Source organism: Condylura cristata, unplaced genomic scaffold (genome assembly GCF_000260355.1).
Source record: "Condylura cristata isolate star-nosed mole 26May11 unplaced genomic scaffold, ConCri1.0 scaffold00007, whole genome shotgun sequence".
Classification (NCBI taxonomy): Eukaryota; Metazoa; Chordata; class Mammalia; order Eulipotyphla; family Talpidae; genus Condylura; species Condylura cristata.
In genome coordinates, this window is record NW_004567108.1 from 55,024,736 (window position 1) to 55,041,998 (window position 17,263).

The 17,263-nt window shown below is 39.5% G+C and overlaps 1 protein-coding gene across 2 annotated transcripts in view; it reads left to right on the forward strand.

Annotated features, from left to right (window-relative positions):
- OXCT1 (3-oxoacid CoA transferase 1) overlaps positions 1-17,263 on the forward strand; it is a 132,305-nt gene that overhangs the window by 91,612 nt on the left and 23,430 nt on the right. For both annotated transcript variants that reach the window (XM_004678348.2, XM_012721890.1), the window contains exon 14: positions 14,666-14,755. In XM_004678348.2, the coding sequence (XP_004678405.1) occupies positions 14,666-14,755 (90 nt within the window). The remainder of the gene's footprint in view (positions 1-14,665; positions 14,756-17,263) is intronic.

The window sequence follows — 17,263 nt, forward strand, 5'->3', positions numbered from 1 at the left end:
ACACTGCCCACAAATATCAAAAATAACCATAAAAACCCTATTCAAAGTTACCAAGGAATGAGCACCCGAGGCCGCTCTCTTTGCAACACAGGGAGACCCGGGCCGCCATAAACTCCAAAGAGTACGAGCTTGCCAACGCGCCACACCTTAGGCCATATCACAGGCATTGCTGCTCACACTGCGACCGCGGTGGGCACTGCAGAACTTCATTGTACCAAATAAAGCCAACGTAGGTTTTGAACTTCATTGTACCAAATAAAGCCAACGCTATCCATCTTACCACCTGTTAACTTGAGGAGATCCTTCTAGAAGATTACTAGAGGATAATATCTTGTACATATCACTCTTTCAGATCATCCATATTTAGTTGTATGAGTATTGATTTCTAAAATTATTTTGGGGAGCCTCCCTGGTGACACAAGGGGTTGAAGTGCGATACTATGAAGCTATTTGCAGACACTGCAGCATGAGTTTGATCCCTGGCCAGGGAGGTGACCCACCTGGCACAGCAGACCTCTCCTGTCTCGCCTCCTGCTCCCCGCAGTGTATTTCAGTAGATCTGCCTGTTCTGCTCCCCACTCTGTCTCTGGTAAATCCTTTCAACCCCCCTGCTCCTCTGGCCTAGACCCCAGCTCTTCAATGCATAAATCAATAAATCTTTTTTAAACAGTGAAGCATTTTTCATACTGCCAGAACTTTATGAAAAATAAACTGTTACTCTGGCAATTAGAAGCTTTATCAGCTAACATATTTCCATCCTGAATGTAACTTCTGCTCAATATCATGTAGCTTTTAGGAAATTTAATTTTCTTAAATTATGACTTTCAGGTTGGTGAAAAGATGTATGGCTTGTTATCAGCACATTTGGAGGTTTTATAATTTTCACCCTAAAGGATCTGACTGTGTTTTTAGAAGTTGTGTAAACTGAAGCTACATTGGGTACCTGTAGGTCTGCTGTCTGCCTCTAAACTAAATTAACACCATCCAACAGATTAGGAACAATAAGAAAAAAAAGTAATGCAATAAGTTCAATATAATGGACATTTTAAAATAGGAAGCATCTTCTCTGCTGATTCAATTACCTCTTTCTGGAAGATAGGGAAAACCTTCCAGTCCTTTTTTCTGACTTATCCTATAACCTCAGGTAATTTAACTTTTTCTTGATATATTTTCTCTTTTTATAAAGGAAAGCGTATCATACACATTTATTTCTGCAAGTACTAGTTAGGTATTGAGGGATTATCTTCATGAAACTGGGTTATTAAAAGATCTCCACTGTGGTAAAAACAAATCACAAGAAAAATGAATTAAGAATGGTAAAAACAGAAATGGTACCATATACAACCTAAGACAAAGTTTCAGTCTGTATTCCTAGTTTTTTCACATTTGTAATAATTTGATTGCAGCATAAGTTTTAAAGGACTTCCTCAACATGTTTGATTAAAACACACATAGAGCCCTCCCTGGTGGCACAGTGGATTAAAGCATAGCACTATGAAGCTACTCACAGCCACTGCAACACTAGTTTGATCCCTGGCCAGGGAGGTGACCCACATGGTTTGGCAGAGCTCTCCTGACACACCCACTGCTCCCCTCAGCAGTATGTTTCAGTAGATCTGCCTGTTCTGGTGAATATTCTCAACCCCTTATCTCTGGCCTGTATCCCAGTTCTTGTATGCATAAATAAATAAAGCTTTAAATCAAATAAAAACACCCATACATACACCTCTGTATAGAGTTTCTAGACTCAGTTCCACTGTGTGAGTGAAAGCTTCTCCACACCAGCAAGCCTCTATGACACAAGCAGGGCATCTGAGAATTCAACTCAGTGCCATGCATTCCACATGCCTTCTGCACAAAGACAGCATCACATTCCGCAGGTTAAGTCTCCTAAGACCATCCTCCACTTCAGATACCAGTTGCAAGACCAGTTTTGAATATTAAAAACTTTGCATGTTAGTACCTGATTACTGAGGTTAGAGGAAAAAAGAAACTCTTTTCTAAGTACTAAGTCTTAAGGTAATTATCAAGAGAACGGGGTTCCTTCTCAACATTAGGCCTATAGCTGGCATTCTTAGGAATAAAAATAATTTTAGCAAGCATACTCCAGTTCCAGGTGTTTGCCATTCTTGAGTTCCAAATGAGTGTGAATGAATTGCCACAGGTAGTTCTAGCAGAAAAGGGAATAAGATTGTTCTCACTTATTGCAGCTCTTGCTTCTTTTAGGTGGATGGACTAGCTAGAAATGCACCTCAAATTAGGCTTCATATAAAGTGGGTCTGAAATAATCAAGGTTTTTTTTTTTTTAACTCACACATTGATTTTTAATGCTGTTTGTCATGCATATGACATCCATCTCTGGTAATAAAGATGTAAAAAGATCATCATAAAAACGTAAAAAAGATCACTTACTAGGTTTGGGGGAGTGAAAGTATTGCTATATATAAAAAATGGGTAAGTTTATATGTTTCCATATACTTTTACCTGCTCTGATCTTTCTTTGTATTTTACTTCCATAGCACTTCTTTTATTTTTTCATTCTATTCTCAGTATTTTGGTTTCTATATCATTGACATCCAAAAATGTTTTCACTTGTTACTTCTGTCTAAAGACATTTATATTGCTTTTTCATTTTTGTTCCCAGCATCATCTCTGCTCCCTCTTCCCTTTTTCCTTTTATTTCCTCCGGGGAGCTTGCGCTTAGCACAATTGACTTGAAACAATAGGAAGATAGAAATGAATGCTTCCTTAGTTTTCCGTTGTTCAAAAATGGCAGATTCCCCGGAGTCATTATTTTGGCCTCCTTAAGAGTTGGTAGAGGTTTGACCTCTTTCTCCCCACTTGGAGTAGGTACCATTTTACCTTCTGTGCACTTTCAGTTACAGGAGAAACTTCACAAAGGAGTAATTGTTTTGGGAACCCTGGTGCTTGTGAACTGGCATGGGGGTCCCTGGCAATCTCGGATGCCACAGGGCAGCCCGTTTTCACACAGACGAGGTGCCTCTCCCTCCACAGGGTCAGGCCTCACACTGGTCTTAGGGTCTGAATCTCTGTGGAGTCAGTGGTTCTCCTAGTCCCAAAAGTGCTGTCTGGTTTCTAAGCAAGTCAGAGGTGAAATTTCTCTTCATTTCGGAGAAACACAGGGTCTCCATTTTACAGATTGGAGCTTGCACAGGAGGAAGGAAACATTAAATGATTTCTTGCAGTCCAGCTTCCCTGGTGGCAAAAGGGTTAAGTCTCAACACAGTGAAGCTATCTGTAGCACCAGTTCGATCCCAGGCCAAGGAGCTGACCCGCAGGTGCAATAGAGCTCTCTCTCTCCCCCTCCCCTCACCCCTCACAGCTCCCCTCAGCAGTGTGTTTCAGATGGACCCGCCTGTTCTGCTCCCCACTCTGTCCCTGGTGCATCCTCCCCCTCTCCCTCCCTGTACTTTGGCCTACACCCCAGTTCTTGGATGCATAAATAAATAAAAATTAATTTTTTTTTTTTTTAAAGTCTCTCGCAATGACCAAAGCGTTATCAGTTCTCCATGATAGCTCAAGGCTTTCCAGTAGATACTCAGCAGTCATGAAATGGCTCCCACTGGAATCTAGGGAACATCTTGGGAAACGAGTACTTGTTAACTTAGTGTGGAATCAAACGATTTCTGTTCCTCCACTTACCCCTCTAATACTTCCTGAGTAGGACACCTACATTTAATATACATAGCCTGCTATCTCTTTAAGTTCATCTTAAATTTTTAAATGATCTTCTATTTTTTTTCCACTGTGGGTAAAAACACTAGCACTGATTTTGATATGTTCCTTTATAATGTTCTTTCAGTCACAGTGTCTCTGTGAAATTTCCATCCAGCTGTCAGAGATGGCAGTGTAATTACAATAATTCTGTAATTGTGCTCTTTAGAGCTTTGCAGACAGTGGGAGGTGGTGATAGTGTCTGCCCTTGGTTCTAGTTTTCACTCTTTGTTTCAACCAACCCACACCCCCTTTGAAGAATCAGAAAATAAAATTTCTGAGAATGATTATTTTTCTATGTCCAATTTAAAATATCCTAATTAAATATTCCATGTGAATGATTTCTTGAGGGGATTGATATATTTTTGTACATACAAAGACATAAAAGTGATGAATTGTTACCTTTCCATTTGTATTTTAGCTGTCGTTTTTGTTGTGATTATCTAGAAATCTAAAAATAATATGCTTCCTGAAAGTCTTTGTGTGATAATAAAATCTCTTTCACCACCATTGGAATGTTAATTTGAGCCAACCACCACAAACTGCTGTGTTCTTGGGTGACACATGGTTAATATGTGACAACTTCATATGATTCCAATAACACATTCCTTCCACTGACCCAGTGGAAGGAAGAGGCCGACAGTGCAGGAAACAGCTTGCCCCTAAGGTTTTAAAATATTGTACTTTTGGATAAAGTACAAGGCCTGAAGTTCCAATGTTTAGTTGTATTTAATATATCCAATTAATGAACTTATTTATAATGTAATAATATGTAATCATTTTAAACCGAAGCAAATGCCCTTCTATCTCTACTGGAGCAATTACTCAAGCTTTGTGCCTGATGCTGTTGTTGGCCTGAGTGAACAAGGAGAGCTCACTTAGCCAGCTTGTTGGATGCATGTTTTCATCTCTGCAGACTCATGAATAGACTCTATGAAAGCAAAACAGCTGAAAATAATAACCAGTTTTTCCTCCTCCTGTCCGTTTTATTCATCCAAATAGAGCAGAGGTCGTCTGTCTGATCTGTACATGGAAATTGACTTACCTAGAGTGGCTCATATATAACCACAAAGAAACTTAGTCACGCATTGATTGTTCCTTAGGAAAAGAAAATATGAACATTTCATACATCTGTTGGCTTAATGAATGCACGTTAACTGCATTAGTGACTTAGAATCAGTTTTAAGCTTGGGGATTATTCTTCTTTATTTGGAGTGATGTAGTTTTCATTAGAGAACAATGGAGACAGTATTAAACATCATTTACTTTTGTAAATGGAAAGAAGCAGTGTAGTTGATATGTAAGAATAGAAATAATTTTTCCTATAGGAAGTAAATTGATTTCTTTAGGAGTCAATCCTATTCAGTTGTGACTTTTTTTTAACCTGCATAAATGAGTTGGTCTAGACTGTCTTACAATGAGTGAATTCTGAAGGGAGATTGAAGGCTTTGGTTATGGGAATAAGATGATCTTCAGTTACATGAGGATGTTTTTGCTTCTCCAGGTTTCCTTGCAATAAACAGTGTTTTTTTTTTTTTTTAATGATTTATTTATTCATACAGAACTGGGGTACAGGCCAGAGATGCGGAGGGTGAGAGGATTCACCAGAGACAGAGTGGGGAGCAGAACAGGCGAATCAATGAAGTACACTGCTGAGGGGAGCAGCGAGCGGGTCAGGAGAAGTCTGCCGCACCACGTGGTCACCTCCGGGGCAGGCGGGGATCGAACTCATGCGGAAGTGGCTTAAGCTTCTTACTGCTGTGCTTTAACCCACTGCGCCACCAGGGAGGGCCAATAAACAGTGTTTTAAAGAGAGTAGATATTGTATTTGGTATGTATAGTTTGTGATATTAGACTGGCATACGCAGCTTCTATACAGATTAAATTTTTATTTTTGGTTATTCTGTTTGTAACTAGGGACCTAAGAAATCTGAATGTGTGAACTTATCAAATAATTAATACATATTGGAGTGCATATAAATGTTTTGTATGCAACCTTAAATATTTTAAATTGATACATATAATGATTGTATTACAATTACATGAATTATAGTGGGTTTTCATTCTTTTTTCCTCCTAATTGAAGTTCTTTATTCTTTGTGAATCTTTGAAAAGAAATAGAAGTGACAGCTTTGACATTTTAGAATTTATATTCTTGATCTTGTTCACTCCCAGGAATATAAGTGCCAGATATTCAAGGAAGTGTATTATATTAGTGGACAGTGGTTGAGGTATCAGATTTCTTAGGTCTGTCTCCTGGGTATCTTCCAAATAAACTTGTTGAAATAAAACAGAGAAATCCACTATACTTAGATATTTACTAAATAATAGTCATTAGCATTCTGCACTGAGCATCTTATAAAAGTAAATGTTAGGGCCAATCTTACGGCTTTGCTTCCTACTTCGGCTGTTCCCACATCAGCCATTTTAACTCTGCTGCTTCCTGAGGTGAAGCTTTAATTTTACATCCTATTTAGTCGCCTCTGATGCAGCTGCTTCATTTCTAAGGTTGAGGATATTTCAGAGGCTAACTGTAAGCCCTGAGGTGGCAACAAGTGACACCCTAGGTGTCTTCCTTTCAGTCTTGTGGTTGTGTTTGGGGAGATAGAGTGAACTAAGAGAGGCATTAAGCAGCCATCAGGTAGCCAGAAACAACTCTCTGACTTGTCGGTTCATAATTTAGCTCATCACCTTTGTAAAACACGAGGTTCATGAACTCTTGGGTGATTCTTCTTCATCCTTTCTCAGTTGTATTTCCCTTTATTCATTACTCTGGATACTGGTGTTGGTTCCAAAATAAACAGAGGGCAGGAGATGGCCATCCTTCCATCAGAGCCTGAGCCAGCTGGCCCACTGACTGGCCCACTTTTACCTCGCCTTCTCCCAGTTCCTTCTATTGTTCCTTACTTTCTAGTTTTTTTTTTTTCTTTCTTTCTCTTTCTTGCCAGTCTTTGCTATGCAGGTAAAGACTTCAGCTTCCTTAGTTTTACCAGTGTACTTAGAGACTTAATTTTTTTTCCCTGCATTTTCTTACATTTTCTGAAACAAAACTTTTACTTAAAGGTGGAATTCATACTGGATTATTTATTTAAACTCATACTGAAAAAGAAATTTTAATGTGTCAGTGACTGTGTCAAGCTGGTGATGTACCCCCCCAAAAAAAGAAGTTAAAGAACTGAATGACCATGTAGTCTGACCGACAAGGCAACACTTTGTATGACAAGTGGCTTTAGTCAGGTGGTGACAAGGTACGGGCACTAGTTAATGAAAACAGATCATGAACCATGGAGCTGAGCTATTCATAGTTAGGGCGTCTGAGGCCCTCTGTTGTGTTTTTTTTTTTTTTTAAAGATTTATTTATTTGTACATACAGAACTGGGGTACAGGCCAGAAGCTCAGGGGCGGTGAGAGGCTTCACCAGAGACAGAGTGGGGAGCAGAACAAGTTCGACAAAATACACTGCTGATGGGAGCAGTGAGCGGGTCAGGAGAGGTCTGCCACGCCATGTTGTCTCCTCCGGGGCAGGCGGGAATTGAACTCATACGGAAGTGGCTTTAGCTTCTCAGTGCAGTGCTTTAACCCACTGTGCCACCAGGGAGGGCCTCTCTGTTGTGTTTTAAGTTGCTGGATGGTGGCTGGGAGGGAGAAGGTAGCCTCCTCTTGATGGGGTGGGGTAGAGGCTCATGGCAGCATAGCAAGGATTAACTTGGTTTGGCCCATTCTCAGCTAAGGCGTGTCACAATTAATATAGTAGAACTTTTTATTTCTTACTCACATAAAACCAAAATGAGTACTCCTGATTGGAAAGCAGCTCACCTCTGGTGGCCACTTAGGCCACCCAGGCCATTTAGGGGTCTACATAGATCTTTACATCTGTTGGCACCACCATTTTCAGCATGTAGTTAGCAGAAGAAGGAAGAACATATGGTGTACTGTTGGAAGGTTTTATGATCCAGCACTGAAAGAATGATTTATCACTTTCACCCTCATTCCAAGGCCAGAACATATTCATGGACAAACCCCAACTTTAAGGAAGGCTAGAAAATGTTGCTTAACTATATGCTCAGGAACAAGAGGAAATAATTTGGGGAATCAGCTAACAGATTGTGCCAAACAGTGACTGGGAAGCTTTTGGCTATGGAAGTCTGAATGTCAGGAGAGAGATGGGAGCTGGAAATGAGGTTTTAGGAATCATCAGAAACAGGGGCAGTTTATATTATCAGAGTGGATGAAAGTCCCTCTTGGAGAACAAGTAAAGATAAGCACATAAGCTCTGAAGTTGGCCAACACAGAAAGCTGGAGGAGTGTTTAAAGGAGTCCATGGAAAACCATGTCAAATACAGTAAAAGGGTCCGGGAATGTACTAAGGTGAACCCACAGGTGTCTACCAGGTAGATGAGTCAGTGTTAGAGATCTAGTACAGAACAGTTCTGCAGCCCTTTGTCAGGTGGAAATCGAATTTCAGTGTATCCAGTAGTAGAGGGGAACCATCGAGAGGGGGCAGAGGGAGACACTAGAACTAGGGGTAATTGATGCAGTAGACCCCTGCAAGAACAAGAACAAAATTGAAATTGTAAATACTATCCAATCTTGATAAGTTTGTCTTTTTATCCAATTGTGATTGATAGATGATAAGGAATTTTAGCTTACCTGGAATTTTTTTCCAGTTCCATATTAGTGGTTTACAGGATCAATTTACCTGTCCTGGAAAATACAGTTTATCTTTGAAAGGAAATCATTTTTTTCTTGGTTTAATGCAAAGTATTTAATACAAAGTATAGCACAGAAAAGAGAAATATTATGCTGGAACTTTGTTATAGCTTTGCTAATCTCACAAATTGTAAATCTTTTATTTTCCCCAAGAAGGGAAGTTAGAACCTTTCTCTATGTTTAAGCAAATGCTGTTATTATCTTTCTTAGTTTACTTCTCTTCTACTATTTAACTCAAGGCATGTTTAGAGGTCCTTTTCTTTCCTTGAACATTTTTTAATAATGGGGAAGTGAGACAGAAATAAAGAGGCTTACATTTAGATTGAGGTGGGTACTTAATGTTCTGGTGTTTAATATGGAGCAACAAGCCCTGGTTTTATTAATAAATCACTTCACAGCTATCCTTCCCTTTTTACTTCAGTTGATTCACATTTTCCATTCCATTTTAAAATGCTTTCTGCATATTGGACATTGTTTCTCACTTAAGGCCAAAATATTTAGAAGTCACAAATCTGGAAATAGCTATTACTATTAATATACTAATGATGAAGGTGATGGCAAGATCATTTTCAGTATGTTTTATACTTCATTTTATTAATTTTTCAAAGATTTATTTATTTATATATACAGAACTGGGGTACAGGCCAGAGGTGCAGGGGCGGTGAGAAGCTTCACCAGAGACAGAGTGACGAGCAGAACAGGCAGGTTGACGAAGTACACTGCTGACGGGAGCAGCGGGCGGATCAAGAGAGGTCTGCCACGCCATGTGTGTCAGCTCCCGGGGTGGAATCGAACTTGGGCTGAAGCAGCTGCAGCAAGTGTCACAGTGCTGCTGTGTTTTGACCCATTGCACCACCAGGGAGGGCCCCTATATTTCATGAAGACTGCGTTTCATAGTACTTACCAGTTCCAATGTATTCATTTTACCTTTTTGTAAAAACCTTAAAGTATTACCAAAATTCATGTTTAGAATTTGAAGGGATATTTCTCTAAGAGTGTAATTTAGAGTTTTACTTTGGTGCATTGGGTTTTTTTAAATATTATTGCAGTATCGAAATAATTTCATTTACTTTCTTTAAAATTCTGATATTAGAAAGCAGACTCAAGGTAAGACAGATTTGAAATATTGGTTGTTGTTTAAATCTCTTTTCTAGAAAGAAAAGTGAATTCCTATATTGGTGCTTGGTTTTTAGAGGCCTGAATGAGTATTTGTGAATTCTGATAATACGTTAGTCAGAATCTTTTTTAAAAAAGTTGTGTAACTTACATAATAGAGCATGCATTCTTTCTTGCTCATTTATTGCAGTCTGCTTTTCAAACTGATAGCAGGGTCAGTTCTTAACTGCAGAAAGATGAGTTGGCTGTGAAATGAGTATCCAGCAATCATCTCTCCATTATGTCAGCCAGAATACATCACAGAACTAAGTCACACCATTCAAGAAATGTTTGTTGATGAGATTTTACAGAAAGCCTCACTTTGTCCACCCTGGCCCAGCACGTCAATCATGCCCATCTTGCATTCATTACAACCCTATTTTTCTCCAAGTGTAACTTTCCCTCTTGTGACTTAAAGATATTTTTAGCTCCTTAACAAAGTCTGTTTTATCAGTCTCTTGCATGTTGAACAGGATGTTGGGCTTTGGGGAGGGAGATGAAGAAGGAGTGAGGTTTCTTTCTCCTTCTATAAAGCATCAGCCACGTGTTGGTCCTATGGATAGAGTGGAGAATCAGTGTCTCACACAGGACCTGGCCTAGTCATCCCCCTCAAGGACAACTAGGAAAGCATCCCTTGGAGCCTGTTCATGTCTCCCTCTGTTGTTCAGCAGTGACAGGTCTAAGTCTATCCAGAGTTCTTTATCTTACATAGAACACATTCGGCTGTCTTTACTTGTGTTGCTGTAGCAAGTAAGTCTCCGAATTTTAGAGTTTGGTGACTTGGCACCTTATACATTTATTGTTCCTTCATACTGAGTAGTGGAGTGTGGTTCTTAGTAAGTGGGTCCTGCTAGAACCACACAGTCGTTTAAGGACCAAGTCTGAGGAAAGCTCAACCATCTTCCAAGGTCACCTTGGGATGTCAGCAACCAGATTGGAGTTATCAAAAGAGCATGAAAGATTGTTTGCATATAAGAGGTTTTCATGGACAAAAATCTGAGAATCACAGCTATCACCTCTCTCTTCCATGGTCTGGAACTCAGGCATATGGCTACCTCCAGCTGCAGTGGGGAATTGGTAAATCAAATACTGGGTTGCAAAAAATGCCTGCTACACTGAGTTTCAGGATGGTGATAAATTTCCCACTTGTATCACAATGTTTGTTGTAGGTGGCCCTGTTTTTCTCCACCAGTATAGATGGAATGAATTGTTTTCCTATAGGAATTGATTTTGTTTTAAAAATCATTTGGGAATTGAATCATTTTATTTTCTTTTTCCATTACAATGAACATATTGGAGAAATAGGAAAGCCAGGTATTTGAAGGCTTTCCTTGTAACTTGTTATAAATGCTTTCCATTAGGAGACTACACCCTTCTTTTTCCCACCTGGCAGACTGTTTTTGTGGAACACCTCCTGTGTGAATCCCCAGGGCTCCTTCCTCCTCCCCTTGCTTCCCCAGGAACACTTAGGATTCACCACCTCTGTGTTGTGCTAGAACTTGTGCACATCTATGCTGATTTTATCTGTTCATCCACTCACTTTTCCTAGCACTTAACAATGCAAGAGGAGAAGGGAAGCGAAGATGAGATTGTAATTCACAGTGACAAAATCACATATGAGCAGTGCATGGACCTGAAGAAAGATACCTCAATCTGAGGATGAGGGAGAGCTGGGTGTGCCTCTTTTACTGGGAGGAAATTTGATCCACATCTCCTGAATTACTTCCAGATACTTTTCCTCCCTCAGAGGAGGTTTATGAGGAAAAGAACCCCATTTTGAATGTCTTTAACTCTTATACTCTGTCCAATGCCAGGCTTGTACTGGATACTCAGTAACCCGAATTGACAGAAGCTTTTAGGTCCCCAAATTTGTATGCTTTGTTTACTATGTTTCCTCCACTTGTTCTCCATACTTGCCTCACAACAACTCTATGGTGGGCCGGATACTCTTATTCCTGGTTTATAGGTAACCCAAAAGCAGTGAAATTTGGTGCTTTGCTATTATTATACATTGGGTTAATTGAACACATCTCAGCTGTTATGTACACAATTTTGTGTTCTGGAAACAGATATTTAAATATCAAAGTAGTGAGTTGAAAAACGTGGCGCTTACTTTGAGGCTAGTAAGGACTGAGTCCTTTTGAGTGATGAAGGCTTTTTCTTTACACTAAGACAAGTGAAAATGATCCTTTTTACAGAATCAAAAAGGTGGCTCTTCTCCTCGGTTTAGAATTCTTTGTATTCCCACCAGCACAGTACCCAGGAGGTGCTCTATAAATATTTCTTAAGTAGTTGACAATGTGTACCTCAGATTTATCTGAATTGGACAAACTTCCTGTTAGAGACTGTCATAAACTTTCCCCTATAATCATCATGTCACAGGGAACAAAATTAGTCTGTGCTGTTTTCTAATTCAAGGAGTGTTTTAGCACATGAGCATGGCTCCTGGCTTGCTTTGGTTTCTTCACGTGCTTCTAGAACATGCACCTGTAGAGTCTGCCCAACTGCCCTATCTGTGGAAGCTGAGAACAGATGTTCTAGAAACCAAAACAGGTTTGAGACAATTTACACTCTTGTTTTCATGTCTTTGACATCCTAAAAATCTACAACTCCCTCAGTATCAGAGTTCACGATGGGTACTAATTTTTTCCATCTCTGACTTAGCCATATTTCACACCACAAGGGAATCAGTCTTCTCTACAGAAGTGCTGGGGTGACTTATTAAAACTGCAGCTAACTAAGGGTGAAGGAAGGCACAGCTCATGCAGGTATGGAATTGTGCATTTCCACATAGATATAATGCTTCACTTCAGACGCGTGTCTGAAGACAGACTTGTTTCGCATCTTCTGCTCCTGCCGGTCGCCCCTTCTGCACCCTAGCACCCTTCTGTCACCTGTAGCTACCCATCTCATGCAGTGGGAGGCTCTAGAACATGGAAACATCCTGACTGTTGCCTCCTTTCTTTCACTTGGCATCTAGTTCATGTGCACGGCACATTGCATTGACCCCTAAATTATACCTGAAATCTGGGGATTTGAGACTGTGTTTTAAAGCCAGGTCTGAGGGCATTTCTGATTTTTCATATAATTATGAAAGTATGGGAAAGGAGCTATGAACCTGTAAGAGTTTACTGTTAAACCAGTAAGAGGGTTTGGGCTAAAATCACTAAGAGGTAAGTTGAAAGAAGAAAAAAATTATTTTTTCAAAAGTGTGGGTATATATATTCTCTTTTGCCAGGTAATGCAGTTATTGTTAAAAACAAATTAAGGAATTTCTGGCAAATATCCTCAGTAAATCTAAATGCCACGTGGTTGTTCTCTGGCACTATGATGATACTATACAGAAATAAATTTCACTAAGGCACAGAAATTTGAACAGGGAAAATAAACTTAAAATTGATTTTTGTAAACTAGCTTCCACAAATTGTAAATACCTAAGCATTTTAAATGTATTCCATCAAAACTTCTTAGAGAATATCAGTTATTTTATTGTATCCCTAAGTCTTCAAAGCTTTGTAGAGATAATTTCATATGTGTGTTGTCGTGAGTGTAGCATGAGCAAATGATTAACTAGGTTACAATGAGGAGCATATTGTGATGACTATAGCGATGGCATCCTTTTCCTCAAAAACACGCATGGTGTACAAGGTCTTGGTGTCTTCATGTTATTGCATTTTAAATCATGCTGCTACCAGTACATTTATCAAGTTTGAAGTCTATCTTCTGTGAATACAAATGCCACAAGAACAATGACTCTTGTTATTTGAAACTGGGGTTTTTTGTTCCAGTAGGGTAAGTGGATACAGAAGTATCGTCTTCTTATCTTGATTTGAGCCTCCTTACATTGACAGTATAAGCAAAAACAATTGTGTAATGTAGAGTCTCAATTTTTTAAAATTAAGCAAAAGACATAACACCACCATATTTTGGGACCCCTCGTCCTAGCTCCTGCCCATACCATCTTTTCTTTTTCTTTCCTGTATTTGAGTAAGAATTCATCTCATCATCTCTGGAAACACTTGCTTTTTCTAAAATCCTGTAACCAGGAGACAGACTAGACACTAGGAGTTAGTCAGCGTGTATGACAGGCACATCGAAGGTGGCTGGAATGCAGTTAATGAATGAGGAGATGGACAGGTGAACAGAAATAGTGGTGATGCGAAAGGATCCTGAACTTTGCTGCTGTTTTTGCTTAACAGGGATATAGTTTTCATTTTGTTTTAGTTTGTTTTTCTAAGAGCAAGCTAAATGCCAAGTTTTAGAAAGGCATACCCACCTTTCATATTAATCATTACTAGGGAAACACCATTAGTTTCTCAGCCCACTACCTAATGGCATTTTAATCTGCAGGAAATCCAAGAGAGTGCTTTAGAAAGTTTCTGTAATTGTAGACTCAGTGATGCCCATTACGCTTTTAGAGAGTTAAGAAATGGGCCTCCCTGGTGTCTCAAGGAGCTAATAAGTCTCAGTGCTATCAAGTTATCACCAGTCACTGTGGCCTGTGTTAGACCCCAGCCAGGAAAGGGACCAACATTGTGCAGCATACTGCTCCTGTTTCACCCGCTGTTCCCCCTTGCAGTGTATTTCAGTGTTTTGTTCCCCACTCTGTCTCTGGTGAATCTTCTCACTGCCCCCCCCACCTCTGGCCTACACCTTAGCTCTTGTATGCATAAATAAATAAAAATAAATCTTTAAAAAAAAGTTAAGAAATGGATGTCAAGGGTATGTAGATTTTAATCCTGTATTGCTGAAATAATAATAATCATGTGTCAGAATTCTGAAAAGGTTAAGCTTTTTTTTATTCTTCTCATTGTGTTGTTAATACATCATCAACAAAATAATGTTAGCCACGCTTCGTGAGAGTGACATTGTCGTATGTAACCTGAACTTACTCCTCAACCACAGAATAATAGAATTAACGGAATGCTAAGGATGTAAAACTTCAGTATTAAGCGTCTATGAATTTTTCTTATTAACTTTCAATGTCCCGTTCTTGTAAGCTGATTTTGTTCTGCCTAAATGAAAGACAAAGAATCCTTTCATGTATTCTGTCTCTCTTTTGCAGGGGAAGATGGTGAAAGGAATGGGAGGTGCTATGGACCTGGTGTCCAGTTCTAAAACTAAGGTGGTGGTCACCATGGAGCATTCTGCAAAGGTAGGTGCTGCTTTTGGAAATCCAGTGTGCCAGGTCACACAGCAGCAGTTTTCATGGCTTTCCCGCCTCATTTGAGTTGATAGCACTTATATTTTAGAGAGAAATAAAGGTAGTTACTTACCATCATTCAGCTAAGTGGTTGTTTAGCTGTGAGTACAGCAACGTCAGGGAGTTTTTTGATTATACCCATAAAAGTAAAAGTCACAATGTCTTCAAGACCAGTGAAAAGTTGTCTGGGCAGATGTGTTGATTCAGGCTTAAAGATAATTATAGTGATTGCTATCTGTGTGCAAAATAAAAACACAACTGAATATGGGTTTTTAACAAGAGTTATTTTCAAAAGGCAATGTGATCTCTTACCAAGGCATGGTGTGGCATTTATAGAAGATGATAGAAAATAGTGGATTTGATGTGGTAGTAAGCGCTCTCACTGAAAAGTATTATACTTCTGTTTTTATAAATCATCAAGTATCTATTGAGTGATTATTTTATGGTAGGCATTGCTAGGCTTTGGCAGTCACCAAAACTAGACAAAAAAAATCACTGACCTCATTTGGTGGTGGTGATGATGATAAAAATATCCTATAATATGGGCTCTCCCTGGTGGCACAGCAGGTTAAAGCACCCGTTATGAAGCTCTGTGAGGCCACTGCAGCATGGGTTCAATCCCCCGCCAGGCAGCTGACCCACCTGGCGCAGCAGACCTCTTAGCAGACCTCTCCTGCTTCCCTCAGCAGTGTATTTCAGTATATTTGCCTGTTCTGCTCACCCACCACACCTCTGGTCTGTACCCCAGTTCTGTAAGCATAAGTAAATAAATCTTTAAAAAAATTATCCTGTAATAATGATAGTTACCATTTATGGAGCTTATTATGTGCCAACAGTATTTTCTGCATGTGTTTGTGTGTATAAGTTTATGGATTTAATATAGGTATTTGTTAAATAGTTCTGGAAATAGCTTCAGAGAGGTTAAGTGACTTGCCTGATGTTCACACAGCTACTGGAACTAAGATTATAACTGTACTCTGAAGCCTGGTCTAACTAAGGAAGCATCAGTATAATTTTCTTCTTTGTTCAGTCTCTGAACTAGCTGAGTTAATTGCCTTCCTGACCTCAAATCATGGACTTATGATTTGCCAAGTGGATATTGAATGGTACCCTCTTTATTTTTTAATGCCCTTTATTCGTTCTCCTTTTTCTTCTTAATTCTTAGTTTTAAACCACAGTCTACCTGTTCTCACCTTTAGACCTGCTGATTTGCTTGGAAGTGCTAATTCTCTTGCTGGGTGTTTCAGAGCTGTAGCACTATAGGAGAATGTGGTACTCTGGCACATTTGCATCTGACTTGCTTCCCATGGGAAAGCTCTGTCACCAAGTAAAGTGAGCCATGAGCGGTTTTGTAGTGAAAACTGTAATAAATGCGAAATTATCATAACTTGTTTAGTAAACAGTGGAAAGTGAGCAGTGGTGCCTGAATAGGGAACAACAGAAATTAAGTCAACGCAGGTGACTCTTGAGAGAGGCCTTGCAAAAGAGCATCCAGAGTACTTTGTTAAAGATGCGAAAGGATGCCAATTTGCAAATGGAGTCCAGATCTTTTCCAGAACATAATGTCTACTTGGAGATAAGCCTTTTTGACTGTCCTTTTGTTGTTACTTTAGGTTGATGCATAGGCATTGATGTCTGACTCGTTTCAGATTTTGTACATCCATTTTCAAAATAGTAGGCCTGTTTGGTAGTTTCTGTCTCACCCAGCCCTACTCCAACCAAGTTTTTTCTTTCTCCTAGTTGGAATTTTCAATAGAAGAAAGCAAATTGTCCTTGAAACTTTGATTTAGAAATTCCATATTAAGTAAGACTTTCAAAGAAGCAAGGCAGTATTTTGACCATTTCTTCCTGATTTTTCCAGGGTGGGGTGGGTGGAACTATTGCCATAGAATTTTAGACAGAATTGAAGCTAGGTATTCATATTTTTCTTTTTTATTAATTTTTTTTCTTATATCATTGTGGTCTCCATAGTTCTCCCACCATCTTGTCACCTCCCATTTGCCATCCATCCTTCCCTTTACTATATGAGAAACTAGGTACTTTTCCCGAGATGCTTTCACATGGAAAAAAAAAAAAAACTGCAAATGTACTTGTCACTAAAATAATTGTAATGATTTGTTCACTCTCAGTACTTTGATAACCTTGAAGACTAGCCAACAGAGTTCGCTCATCTAGCCACCTTCAGTCCTCGTGTAGGACTGTGTCTTTAGATTGGACCACTGGTATTGGCCCAGCTCAGGGGAACATGGAGACCTTATTTCTTCCCTGGGTGTTTTGCTCTAGCTAAAGGTTGGTAGATAGGCCTCCTTGGTGGCATAAGGAGTTAAGTCTTAGCGCTGTGAAGCTGTCCATAGCCACTGCAGCACGAGTTCGATCCCTAGACAGGGAGGTGACCCACACAGTGCAGCAGACTTTTGTCTTGACTGCTGCTCCCCTCAGTAGTGTGTTTCATTTAATTTA